The sequence below is a fragment of the Balaenoptera borealis genome (genome assembly GCF_965194805.1).
Source record: "Balaenoptera borealis genome assembly, chromosome: 3".
NCBI classification, from domain to species: Eukaryota; Metazoa; Chordata; class Mammalia; order Artiodactyla; family Balaenopteridae; genus Balaenoptera; species Balaenoptera borealis.
Genome location: NC_138866.1, coordinates 66009115 through 66023441, shown reverse-complemented (window position 1 = coordinate 66023441; position 14327 = coordinate 66009115). Strand labels below are relative to the sequence as shown.

General features: G+C 35.5%; 1 protein-coding gene across 4 annotated transcripts in view; it reads left to right on the top strand.

Moving 5' to 3' along the window:
* NUBPL (NUBP iron-sulfur cluster assembly factor, mitochondrial) overlaps nt 1-14327 on the top strand; it is a 438815-nt gene that overhangs the window by 332797 nt on the left and 91691 nt on the right. For 3 of the 4 annotated variants that reach the window (XM_082384184.1, XM_082384183.1, XM_082384182.1), the window contains 2 exons: nt 4579-8272; nt 9889-10180. In XM_082384184.1, coding sequence (XP_082240310.1) covers nt 4579-4641 — 63 coding nt within the window. In that variant the 3' untranslated portion in view covers nt 4642-8272; nt 9889-10180. Of the gene's footprint in view, nt 1-4578; nt 8273-9888; nt 10181-14327 lie in introns of those variants that run through there. The other variant, XM_082384185.1, reaches the window with a different exon arrangement.

Here is a 14327-nt window from a genome sequence, read left to right as displayed (position 1 = left end):
TTTACGTATGCCATGTATGTGTTTGCTTTTCCTAGTTGTGGATTAAACAAAAGGAAGGGATTTAATTTACTTATTCCTCAGGCAGGGAAAGTGTCCAAAAGGATATGTTAATATGAGCTCTTCAGTGAGATTGTAAATTACTTGAGGACATAATAGTAATAATAGTAGCCACTAGTACTTATTATTTGCTTCTTATATTCCGGTACTTCACATAGTTTATTCTTACTTAATATGCCCCCAAGCCCTTTGAGGTAGATACTATTATTATAACCATTTTACACATATGGAAACTGAGCCTAGAAGGGTTAATTAACTTGCCCAGGGCCAGTGTTAATAAGTAATGGAACCAGGATTTTAAACCATACCTGTCTGATCTCAAGGCCCCACCTCTTCACCAGTGAGCACTTCTGCCTCCCTTTTTTATTGTTACCTCCCACAGATTTCCCGAAACAATGCCTTGCACACAATAAGAACCAAAAAGTATTTGTTGAAATGATACTGCACTGGCTGAAAAAATTCAATCTCAACAGTTTTGTGGAAATTGAAACTGTTAAACTAAGCACTTTTAGTGGTTTCTCAGCAAGTAAAAATCTAACCATTGCTTTGAGTGCGATATATTGAAAGTTTAAGCTTGGAGATAGTCCATTAAAAAGCAAAGGTTAAATGTAGCAAATTTGATTATTATGGAATCATTCAGTATTTTGTGCAGTCAGATAGGTTTATGTCTCTAATTTAACAAAAATTAGAACTAAGGTTATAGAATGATGGCCTCAGCTTGCCTTAGTGAGCTTTAAATTTTCATCATAAAATATTAGGCTTTAAACACCTAGAAAAGCTACTGGGAGATAAAAGGTATTTATAAAGATGCATGTGTTAGCATACAGTATTTGTTTTTCTCTTTCTGACTTACTTCACTCTGTATGACAGACTCTAGGTCCATCCACCTCACTACAAATAACTCAATTTTGTTTCTTTTTATGGCCAAGTAATATTCCATTGTATATATGTACCACATCTTCTTTATCCATTCATCTGTCGATGGACACTTAGGTTGCTTCCATGTCCTGGCTATTGTAAATAGAGCTGCAATGAACACTGTGGTACATGACTCATTTTGAATTGTGGTTTTCTCAGAGTATATGCCCAGTACTGGGATTGCTGGGTCATAGGGTAGTTCTATTTTTAGTTTTTTAAGGAACCTCCATACTGTTCTCCATAGTGGCTGTATCAATTTACATTCCCACCAACAGTGCAAGAGGGTTCCCTTTTTTCCATACCCTCTCCAGCATTTATTCCTTGTAGGTTCTGATGAACCTAGGGGCAGGACAGGAATAAAGATGCAGACGTAGAGAATGCACTTGAAGACACAGGGAGGGGGAAGGGTAAGGCTGGGACGAAGTGAGAGAGTACCATTGACATATATACACTACCAAATGTAAAATAGATAGCTAGTGGGAAGCAGCCACATAGCACAGGGAGATCAGCTTGGTGCTTTGTGACCACCTAGAGGGGTGGGATAGGGAGGGTGGGAGGGAGACGCAAGAGGGAGGAGATATGGGGATATATGTATACGTATAGCTGATTCACTTTGTTATACAGCAGAAACTAACACACCATTGTAAAGCAATTATACTCCAATAAAGATGTTTAAAAAAAAAAGATACATGGCTGAAAATCAGCACTTTTAGATTTAAGAGAAATATTTCTTTATAAAGTATATGTTATTTCCATTTTTAAACAAAGTCTGTTGTTTCTGTTAACTATAACAGAGACTGAAACCATTTTTAGATAGAGAATTATGATTAGAATTACTTGTATTTTGGATTTACTGTTTAATATGTGATGTGGTAGAAGGAGCTGGGCTTTGGAGTCAGGCGGACCCACGTGTGAATGTTCTCCAGCCTGCTGACTTTGTGACTTTGAGCAGACAACTCCAATTTCTTCATCCACATTGAACCAATGGTGTTTATTTTACATAAGTGAGATTACTTATGAGATTACATAAATGAGATTACTTATACTAGTACTTGGTATAGTATGTACTCAGTAAAAACGTGTAAGGCCTTATTCATGTTTTGATAGCTATTCTTTAAAAAAAGGACGCAAATGAAATTTTAACAGTTTCCTGTTAAAATAAAGTATAATTCAACTATTAGGGATCGAACATAGTTGTTGTTTTTTTCTGGGATCTGACATAAGTATTCTGTTTATTGACATAGGTGTTGAGTTACAGAGGTGTGTTCAGTGTGTACAGTTTCACTGATCTGTGCACTTAGGACCAGTGCATGTATTTAAAAAAGTTTTTAAAATATGTATCACCAATGAAAAAGTAGCATTGGAAAGTAGATTTATGCGTAATGTCCTTACACTGTCAAGGTAGATCTTAAAGGTATTAAATAGAATTACTCTCTGATTATTTTTAAATTATACTGATGTTTCTAGGTTAAAAACTGACAAATATTAAATATACAACTTCCAAAGAAAAGGGGTCAAGTGTATACTTATTTTTAAAAGTTAGTAGAAAATAAGTTAACATAGCTTGAATAAGAAATTAAACCAGGTCTTTTGGAGAGACCACAAAAACTTGATAAATACAAACCCAAATATATCAATTATTAATATTAATATAAATAACCAATTGCTCCTTTTAAAGTCAAACATTTCTGACTATAATCATTGGATTTTTTTTCAAGAAGTAGAGCCAAAATATAAGATTTAAAGTAGTAACGTGAAACATATATTTTATGTTTCAACAATGAAACAAGTAGCATGGCAGTATACATACAGACAACATACACTTAAAGGTTTGTCATTATTGTAATTAGTATCATTTAAAATTTTCATAATGAACAATTTTCCAACATGTTGATTGAGAGATAACAGACATGACTGGCTTTTTTCACCACCCCCCAGGGGGCAAATGTAAGTAACTTTTTTTTTTTTAACGTATATATGTATCTATCCTTTTTCACATTCTTTTCAGAATATTGAGCAGCATTCCCTGTGCTATACAGTAACTCCTTGTTTATATATATATGTATACATACATATGTATCCACAGATACAGGTACATATACACACACACAAATATGTGTGTGTGTATATTCGTTTTTTGTTCTTTCTTTATGATCTTAATATGTGGCAAATATTTAAGTTTCTGATGTGAGTTACAAATATGGGTTTCTCTTTGTGGCACAAGATTTTATATATATATATATAATTATATATTATATAAAAATAATTCTTTTGTTTTTCAAATTGCTGGTTTCTTAATACATTGTATCAACTTCATAATGTAAATACACAGAGGTCTATATTAAAATATTTCCCCAAATGGAGGAAATATTTACTTTCAAGCATAGTTTTAAAAAATCAAGATGTGTGAAACACAGTTAAGTACTTCATCAAGTCAGGGTAAAGAAGCCTCAAACAGTCCTTTTACCATGCAGAGTCAGGGAGCTGGTCAGCCTGGATTCAGAGCCCAGCTCATCTCACACTAGCTGTGATGCTGTGGACAAGACTCTTCACCTTTCGTGGTCTTGGTTTTCTTGTATATAAAGTGGGAATAGTGACAGAATTTACCCCTTAGGATAACTTGAGGATAGGTGAAATAATACTTGGCAGATATTAAGTACTCAAGCAAATTTTAGCCATTAGCATTACTTCCAGTAGTAGCAGTAGTAGTAGCAGTAGCAGCAGCAGCAGCAGCAGCAGCAGCAGCAGCAGCAGCAGCAGCAGCAGTTGTAGTAGTAGTAGTAGTAGTAGTAGTAGTAGTAGTAGAAGTAGTATGTATACAACTGTAAATATATAAATGTATATATTACTGGTTCTAGAAAATCTTACTATTGTCTTACAGTTACTTTTTATAGATAAGATAGGAGAAATAAGTAGTATTTACATTTCAATTGTTTAAAACTTTAAAATGCAAATGCCATGACCATTGTTCTAACTGGACTGTGCAGGCATTAGGTTAGTTGTGGCCCACTTAGCTCCTGGGAGCTGCTTTTCGTGTTCTGTTGTACTGGGGTCCCAGAGATGAAGAGTATGACAACTGATTCCAGGAATTCTTGCGTGGTACTTAAATCTCACCAAATGGAGGAGCCTAGAGGTGCTTGGTGCTGGTATTAGACACCATTGTCAGAGAGAATAAAGAAAATGCTTTCTGAAGATAAACATAGGGTGGTAATAGATAGTCTTTTCAAAAATGACTAATAACCCTTATGCCAAAGAAGTTTGGCAGTATCTAACTCAAGATATCAGTTTGTCAGAAGAGGAAGGTGTAAGTTTTCTGCAGCTAGACTGGGTTGCTAGTTTGCTGACATGGGAGTTAGAGTTTGAAAAACAGTAATTGCTGCTACTAAATATTTTTTTCAGAAAGTCACCTTCCAAATAATCTAAACCCATTTCTCCCCTGCCCTACATGCATTGTTCACAGCAGTATCTTCTAACTATTGAGTTTCCTCATCTCATTCAGCCTTTCTACTATTCAATTCAGTAGACAACTATGGCAGACAGTTTGTGAGTCATTTGATGTCTACTAGGGAGAAATATAGAACAAACAAATCTGTTCTTTTCCAGGCCAAAGCCTACCTAAGGATTGCTACCGAAGTGGTAAGAAGATTGCCACCACCTCCAGAGTGATTCCCCAAGTGTCTTGGAAATCCGCCTGGTTCTTGACAGTAAGACCTTTGGAAATCAGCAGTGTGGTGGTGAAACCTACAGAAATAATAGCAATCATAGTTGTTTTCTTGTATTTCTAAAGAAATAATGTCTTATCTTCAGATTTGATTTGCTAAACAATGACTTACAAATAAAGTTTTTACATACCGATGCTTACTGCTACATTTAGGAATTTTTTTGCAAGCTGTTGTGTACCAGCGTCACAGAACTGCATTTTATTTTATTGAACTACCCCTTAAGGAATCACGAGTTTATATTACAAGCCCAACCTTCAGTTCAGGAGAGAACTGTGCTCTTTTTGCAGGACTACAGAGTTAAAGAATTTACTGAATGTGAGTATGGATGTTAAGTGTGACATCTCTCCATCAGGCAGTTTGATCTGGGTTTGAATCCTGCCTCTAGTACTATCTTGGACACATTCTTGTTCCAGATAAACCTCTACTTCTTCATCTGGACTCGACTCTCCCCTAGACTTAATAAATCTCAATCTCCAGGGGTGGAGTCTGGACATGTGTGTTTTTAACAAGATCATAATGATTCTGATTATGATGGCAATAATAATAGTAATTAACATTTATCAAGTGTTTTCTCGTGTCCTTATAGTTAATCTTTCATTCATATGAGTGGGGAACTGTTGTTATTTCCACTTTACAGATGGGGAAACTGAGATATGGGAAAGTTAACTGTCTTCCTGAAGGTTACTGTCTAGCAAGTGGAGGTTTGAAATTGGGCAGTTGGATACTGGATCCTTCCTTTTGTACACCAAAGGGCATTTGTTTATTTCAAAAGAGGAATAGGATTATAGTATTCAGAATTTCCTCAAACTTATTTGACCATGAACTCCCCCAGCCTCCCCTTTAGGAGCATTTCTTGGAGTTCATATTTCAAAGAATACACCTGGAAAAGCATCTTGTCTGGTTGAGGCTGAGAGAGAGAGAGAGAGAGTCAGTCAAGGGCTTCCCAAGGTTATAAAGCTGCAAGTACTGATAAGAATCATTAGTTAATCCTCACTTACAAGGAGGTGGTCTGTGACCTTTGGCAAATGCCTGAGTTCCTTTGCTCTGTAGTTAAGCAGCCAGAAAATTAGGTAAAGAGTTACATATCAAGCTTTGGTAAATTTAAGAAAATTGAAATCGTATCAAGTATCTTTTCCTACCACGATGCTATGAGAGTAGATATCAATTATAGGAAAAAGTCTGTAAGAAATACAAACACATGGAGGCTAAACAACACACTACTTAATAACCAAGAGATCACTGAAGAAATCAAAGAGGAAATCAAAAAATACCTAGAAACAAATGACAATGAAAACACAATGACCCAAAACCTATGGGATGCAGCAAAAGCAGTTCTAAGAGGGAAGTTTATAGCTATACAAGCCTACCTTAAGAAACAAGAAACATCTCAAATAAACAACCTAACCTTACACCTAAAGCAATTAGAGAAAGAAAAACAAAAAAACCCCAAAGTTAGGAGAAGAAATCATAAAGATCAGATCAGAAATAAATGAAAAAGAAATGAAGGAAACGATAGCAAAGATCAATAAAACTAAAAGCTGGTTCTTTGAGATGATAAACAAAATTGATAAACCATTAACCAGACTCATCAAGAAAAAAAGGGAGAAGACTCGAATCAACAGAATTAGAAATGAAAAAGGAGAAGTAACAACTGACACTGCAGAAATACAAAGGATCATGAGAGATTCCTACAAGCAACTGTATGCCAATAAAATGGACAACCTGGAAGAAATGGACAAATTCTTATAAAAGCACAACAGAAATCTGAAAGTGAAATTAAGAAAACACTCCCATTTACCACTGCAACAAAAAGAATAAAATATCTAGGAATAAACCTACCTAAGGAGACAAAAGACCTGTATGCAGAAAATTATAAGACACTGATGAAAGAAATTAAAGATGATACAAATAGATGGAGAGATATACCATGTTCTTGGATCGGAAGAATCAACATTGTGAAAATGTCTATACTACCCAAAGCAATCTACAGATTCAATGCAATCCCTATCAAACTACCACTGGCATTTTTCACAGAACTAGAACAAAAAATTTCACAATTTGTATGGAAACGCAAAAGACCCCGAATAGCCAAAGCAATCTTCAGAAAGAAAAACAGAGCTGGAGGAATCAGGCTCCCAGACTTCAGACTATACTACAAAGCTACAGTAATCAAGACAGTATGGTACTGGCACAAAAACGGAAATATAGATCAATGGAACAGGATAGAAAGCCCAGAGATAAACCCACGCACATATGGTCACCTTATCTTTGATAAAGGAGGCAAGCATATACAGTGGAGAAAAGACAGCCTCTTCAATAAGTGGTGCTGGGAAAACTGGACAGGTACATGTAAAAGTATGAAATTAGAACACTCCCTATAAAACATTCTTGAAATGACAAAATTATAGAAATGGAGAACAGATTAGTGGTTTCCAGGGGTTAAGGAGGGGATTGGTGATGGGGGAGGGAATTGTGTCTGTGGCTATACAAGGGCAACATCAGAAATCCTTGTGAGGATGGAAATGCTCTGTATCATGACCGTATGGATGTCAGTATCTTGGTTGTGAAATTGTGCAACAGCTTTGCAAGATGTTACCATTGGAGGAAATTGGGCAAAGGGCACAATGGAATCTCTCTGTATCATTTCTTACAGCTGCATGTGAAGCTACAATTATCTCAGAATAAAAATAAGAGTATAATTTTAAAAAGCACACTTGCCCTGCTGTGTCTGAACTGAAATCTCCTGGACCAAATTATCCATGCTAATTAAAATCATGAATAAAAGTATTTGTGGATACACAGTAATCATCATTCATCACTCTGAAAAGGAAGTAGCTTTAAGTTGTAGATATGTATTTATATTTTATTGTCTTTGGAAGAAGGCCAATGTAGATAATCATTGAGTATTTCTAAATATCAAAAAGCAAGTAACTGAACCAAGCTTAACTTTACCTGGAAAAAGAATAATTTAAATAAGCTCCACAGGTGCTTAAAGTTGTGTACCAGAATTTAATACGTCTCATGGAGAAACGGGAAAGATAGACTTCACTCATAAATATACAACTTAGAGAAGATTCACATATATAATCACCTGCTCCTTTCTCCCTCACTTACTAGTCTCTGCATTTGCTTCCAGGAAAGCCACTGAAAAAAATTGTGGTTGGGGTTTATACCCAGGTTTAAAAGTGGAAGAGGGGAAAGTAGGTTTAAGAGCAAGAATGAAGCTTATTCTAAAATTTTTGCCCCTGGTAGCCTTTGCTAAGCTTCAGAGAGCTGACTTCAAATAGACTATCAAGCATAGCTAGTCTGCCTGTTGCTAGGGGTAATATTTATTCCTCATTCTTCACATTTCCACAGAGTGTAGAGAATTTCCATTCCGCTGTCCAGGAGGGAAAGGCAAGCTCCCCCACTCACTCCATCCTGGGGAAAGAGGAGTGACTCATGGGCAAATTTCTTTATATCTGTGTTTCTTTGATTTCAGCCAAATCCTGAGCTTTCTGAGGTAGGCTACAGGAAAGCCTGAAGCTGTCCACTTCTGCCTTGCACTTGGGTGAGCAAGTCCGTCTAATTTAGAGGTAGGGTATTTGGTAGCCCATTGTGGTCACACATCCTCTAATCCAGCTTTTTGTCAGTAATAAAGCTAATTTTTTTTTTGAACCATTATCTGGATTCTATGTCTCTCAGTTCCAAACAGGGGAAGAATCCCCCCAACCAGACTCCAAGGAAACACAAAATATCTTTCTAGAATCCTATAAAGTTAGAACTGAAGAATATATTTCAGATAAGTCCACCACTCTATTTGAAACACCTCTAGTAAAAAATAAGTTCATTAATGGCCAGAAGTTTTTTTGGGGGGGAGGGGGGAGAGTGAAGGGAGGTTATTATGATGTATACTACATATGCAGTAAAGCACAGAAGACATAAATATACAGGTCAATTAATTATCTACAAAGTGAACACCCATGTAACTACCAGCTAGGTTAGGGAGTAGACCACAACAAGCATCCCCAAAGCCCCAGTGTTTTCCTTCACAATCACTATCCTCTTCTTCCCTTACAAAGTTAACAACAAACTGATGTTTTAGCACCTAAGTCTGTACCCTTAAACATTATAGTTTTGCCTATTTTTTTGAAATTTATATTAAATGGAACTATATGGTATTTTGCTCTATATTAACTGCTTTTATTTTGCTCTATACTGACTACTTTTGTTCTGTATTATATTTCTGAGATGCATGTCTATTGTTGCATATAGCTGTGATTTATTCATATCCTTTGCTGTAGAGAATCCCATTGTTTGAATAAACAACTTACCCATTCCACTGTCTAAATGGATATTTGCATTGATTCCAGTGTTTTACTATTACAAATAATGCTGCTCTGAACGTTCTTGTATATATTTTCCTGGTGTTCATGTGCTTGAATTTCTGTCGAGTTATTTCTGGGAGTGGAATTACTGGTAGTTGTTTAGTGGTATCTCATTGTGTTTTTAAATTGCATTTCCCTCATTACAAATGAAGTTGAGCACCTTTACATACAGTTATTGGTTAATTAGATATCTTCTTGTATGCAGTGCCATTCAAATTTCTTGCCCATTTTTCGAACGTGTTGTTGGAGCATGTATATATTCTTATATTGTTGATATGAATCCTTGTCAGTTCTATGTGTTGCAGATATCTTTCCCCCTCTATGACTTGCCTTTCACTCTCTTAATGGTATCTTTTGATAAACAAAGGATCTTAATCTTAGTGTATTCAAATTTATCATTATTTTCCTTTATGATTGTTGATTTTTTTATGCATACCTCAAAGTCATGAAGATATTACCCTATATTAACTTGTAGAAGAGATTGAGTTGTTTTGCCTTTTACGTTTTGTTCTACTGTCCATGTGGAATTGGCCTTTTGGTTATTAGGTGAGGTGGATGTAAGTTTCTCCCCCTCCCCACCAGGTGGACATCTAATTGTCACTTGTAAGACTGTGTTTCCCTCCACTATTCTGCAATATGCCACCTCTGTTGTAAATTAAGTGTTTGTGTTTCTGTGGGTCTGTTTCTGGGCTTTGTATTCTTTTCCATTGGTGTATTTGTCTGTCTTTGCACCAATAACTCACTGTCTTGTTTATCATCACCTTGATGTTCTTCAAGAATATTTTGGCAATTCTTGATTTTTTGCATTTCCATATAAATTTTAGGGCCAGCTTGTGAAGTTCAAAAACAACAACAGCAAAGTACTGGAGAGTTTCAATTTTGCTTAGGATGGAGAAGACTGGAAAGAACATCGTATCCACCCTTACAATAAGAAAAAACTGTATGATCTACAAAATCATAACTTTTAATTAAACTGACCAGAGAACCTAAGTTACAGTGCAACGTAGTAGCCTGAAATGTAAGGAAAGACAGAGCCCTCCAAGGAGAGACAGGATGTAAGCATTTCCCCACCTTTGGCAGAGCACAGACAAAAGACATCAAGCTCCCTACAAACAGGTAAGACAAATTCAGTGAAAAAATTTCACACATTGCTAAAAATTGAGTGTGGATAACAGGAGAATCTAGAACCCCTGGAAGCTACTAACAGAAGGGGAGTTTACACCCACTAATAGACTTTTCTCTATGAACTTCACTGGGTACCTAAGAGAAGATTTGAGCATGGGGTAAGGGACTGAAAAAAGCCTTTCTTAGTGCATAGGCCTGGAGGAGGAGAGCAGTTGCTTCTGTGAGAAAAACAGAGCCCTGCCTGACCTCCCTTCCCTGTGGAACAAATACTGTAAGTCACTGGGGGAGGGCAACAAATCTTGTTGTCATCAGATGAAGACCCATTATGACTGGGGAGAGGAAACAGAAAAACCCTCTATTCCTAGGGGAATAGGAAGAGAAAGACATCCTGGCCCCAGGGACCATTAAAAATATCCTATCCTTGGGGAGGAGGAAGACCACCAAGAAAGCCCAATGACCAAGGCTCAGGGACACAGGACTTGCCCAAAGCTGAGGCTGAGACAGGACAACTGAGAACCCCCTGCCCCACAGCAAGCTAGCAAGCACTAAGTATCAAGCAACAGCAGTCTACTGTTGGAGGAGGGAGCAAAAATGTGAATAGAGAAGGTCAAAAGCTAAGGGTAGAGCAGGAACAATAAGAAAAAATCCTTTGGCAACTCCATCCTTCAACTTAAGCACAAGGTAATACCAGAGAGATCTGAAGCCAGTGGTGCACTTTAACCATAACAACAACAAAACCTAAATAAGATCAACTCCTGATGAAATTGACTCAGTCCTACACCTTAAGTTTCTAGCAAAATAAGAGGCATGCCCATTTTCAGCTATAAATGCTATTTACCTCAGTCTTTACTGTCCTACTCGTGATAACCAGTATTTAATGAAAGAATTATAAACCATAAAAAGCAAGAAAAATAAACCCCCTACTCGATAGACAAAACATTTAACAGAACCAGACACAGAGATGACTCAGATGTTGGTACTATCAAATAAGGACTTTTAAATGGCTAATTAGTATGGTAAAGGGGCTAATGGAAAAAGTGAACAAGCTTGATTAGATGAGGAATTTCACAGAGAGACGGAAACTGTAAGAACAAGTAAAATAGAAATGCTAGGAATTTAAAAACACAGTAACAGGGAAGAAGAATACCTTTGGGCTCATTAGGAAACTTGACACAAATGAAGAAAGTGTTGATGAACTTGGAAGATAGGTAAACAGGAACTACCCAAATTGAAATACGAAGAGTATAAACAGTTTAAAACTCGCATACACACAAACAAGAGCTGGGGATAAATTGTATCTCATAAGGAGAAGAGGAAGAGAGGGACCTTGGGACAGAAAAAATATTTAAAGAGGTAACTGCTAAGAATTCTCTAAATAAAATAAAATTTATTAAACTAGGGAATTAACAAAACTCAGAAAGTTCCAAGTGGGATTTTAAAAACCTAGATATATCATATTAAAACTGTTGGAAAAACAAGGATGAGAAAATCTCGAAGGCAGTCAGTGAAAACAATTCACACTTTTTTCAGACAAAAGCTAAGAGAGTTCATTAATAGCAGACTTTACTACAATAAATGCTATATAGGAAGTTCTTCAAGCAGAAGGAATAGAATACCAGGTATCTTACCAGATAGAAATTTTGATCTGTACAAAGAAATGAAGATCTCTGAAAATGGTTAAAAATAAATATAAAAAAATACTTATTGACTTGTTTTTGATCATTCTAAAAGACAGTTGACTGCCTACTACTACTAACATTTTTAAAAATGAGGTTAAATAATAAGCCAGTAGTAGAGATAAAATGGAATCCTAAGTACATAATCCAAAATCAAGCAGAAATCAAAGTATAAAAGGAATGAAGAACAGAATGAATAGAAAACAGCTAGCAAGATGAGGATTTTAATCCAAACATATTGATAATTACAATGAATATAAATGTTCAAAACAGACTAATCAGAGATTGTCAGAGTGGATAGAAGAGCAAGACCTAACTCTATACTGTCTAAAAAAAATTCATTCTAAATATAAAGACACAAATAGATTAAAAGGAGTAGATAGAAAAGATATACAGTATGAACATTCATCAAAAGAAAGGTGGAGTGGCTATAGTAGTATCAGGTACGGCAGATTTCAGAATAAGGAACATTACCAGGAATGAAGAAGGATGCTCACTAAAAAAGAAATAACTTTAATGTCATAAATCACCAAAGGAAATGTATGTTGTAGTTGTAAATTGACAAAGTAAACTCCAGTCCCACATGCTATCACTGGCAAAATCTACCCAACATTTAAAGAAGAAATAATGCCAGTTCTACATGAACTCTTCCAAAAAATAGAAGAGGAGGGAGCACTTCCCAACTCATTTTTTGAAGCCAGCATTATCCTGATACCCAAACCAGACAAAGACAGTACGAGAAGACCACAAATACTCCTCGTGGGCATAGATACAAAAATCCTCAGCAAAATATTATTTAATTGAATCCAGCATTATATAGAAAGGGTAATGCATTGTGACCAAGGGGGTCATTTTCCTGGGAATGCAAGGTTGGTTCAACATTTGAAAATCAATCAGTGTAAACAGCAGATTAAAGAAAAAAAGAAACTGAAGAAGGATAGACCAAGGAAGAAACACCATATGTTTCTCTAAAAGGTGTAGAAAAAGCGTATGACAAAATCCAACATTTAGGATAAAAATTCTCAGCAATGTGGGAATAAAAGACAACTTTTTCACTCTTATAGAAGGCATCTACAAAAAATTTGCACTTAATATCTTAACTAATGGTGAAAGACTGCTTTCCTCCTAAGAAAGGGAACAAGGCAAGGTTCTCCATGCTCACCATTTTTATTCAGTATTGTAGTGGAGGTCATATCAGTGCAATAGAAAAAGAAATAAAAGCATACATATTGGAAAGGAAGCAATAAAGCTGTGTCTTTTCACAAGTAACATGATTGTCTATGGAGAAAATGTACACAAAAGTAACTAGAACTAATAAGTAAATTTAGTAGAGTTGTAGTATCCAAAGTCAATATACAAAAATGAATTTTATTTTTATGTATTAGCAGTGAATGATTGGAATTTGAAATGGAAATAGTATAATTTATAATAGCACAAAACATGTAATATTTAAATATAAATCTAATAAGATATGTGCAAGATCTGCTATGCTGACATACAAAACACTAATGAAAGAAATCAAAGAAAACAAATAAATGGTGAGAGATATCATGTTTATTGTTTGAAAGACTCAGTATTGTTAAGATATCTATTCTCCCCATATTGATCTATATCCAATGCAATCCCAATCAGAATCCCAGGAGACTCGTTTGTTGAAACTGACAACTTGATTCTAAAATTTATATGGAACAAAAGAGGGTCTAGGAGAGCCAAAACAGTTTCCAAAAAAGAAAATTAAAGTCAGAGGACTTACACTACTTGATTTAAGATTTATAAAGCAACAGTAATCAAGACAGTGTGGTATGGGTGTAAGACAGATAGATCCATGGAACAGAATAGAGTGTTCAGAAATAGACATATACAGATATGAAAACTTGATTTTCAAGAAAATTGCGAAGGCAATTCAATGAGAAATAGATCATCTTTTCAGCAACTGTGGTCAGTTAGACATCTTTTTGCAAAGAAATGAACCTTGCCTTGTACCTTACACATCTACAAAAATAAAATCAAAATGGATCATATACCTAAATGTAAAATCTAAAGCTATGAAACTTCTAAAAGGAAAACATAGGAGAAAAGTCTTCATGATCTTGAGTTAGGCAAAGATTTCTTAATTAGGGCACAGAAAATCGCTATAAATCTGTAAAAGAAAAAGTTAATAAATTGTACTTCATAAATTTAAAACAGCTGTTGGAAAAACATAATTAAGAAAATTTAAAGGAAATTTACAGACTGGGAGAAAATATTTGTAAAACATATCTGACAAAGAATTTGTATCTAAACTATATAAAGAACTCTTACAACCCATCAATAAGAAGACAAAAACTCCAGTTTTAAAATGGGCAAATAATGTGACTAGAGATTTACCAAAGAAGAGATACCATTGAAAAGTAGCATGAAAAATACTCAACATGTTTAGTCATTAGGGAAATGCAAACAAAACAAAACAAAACAAAAAACCC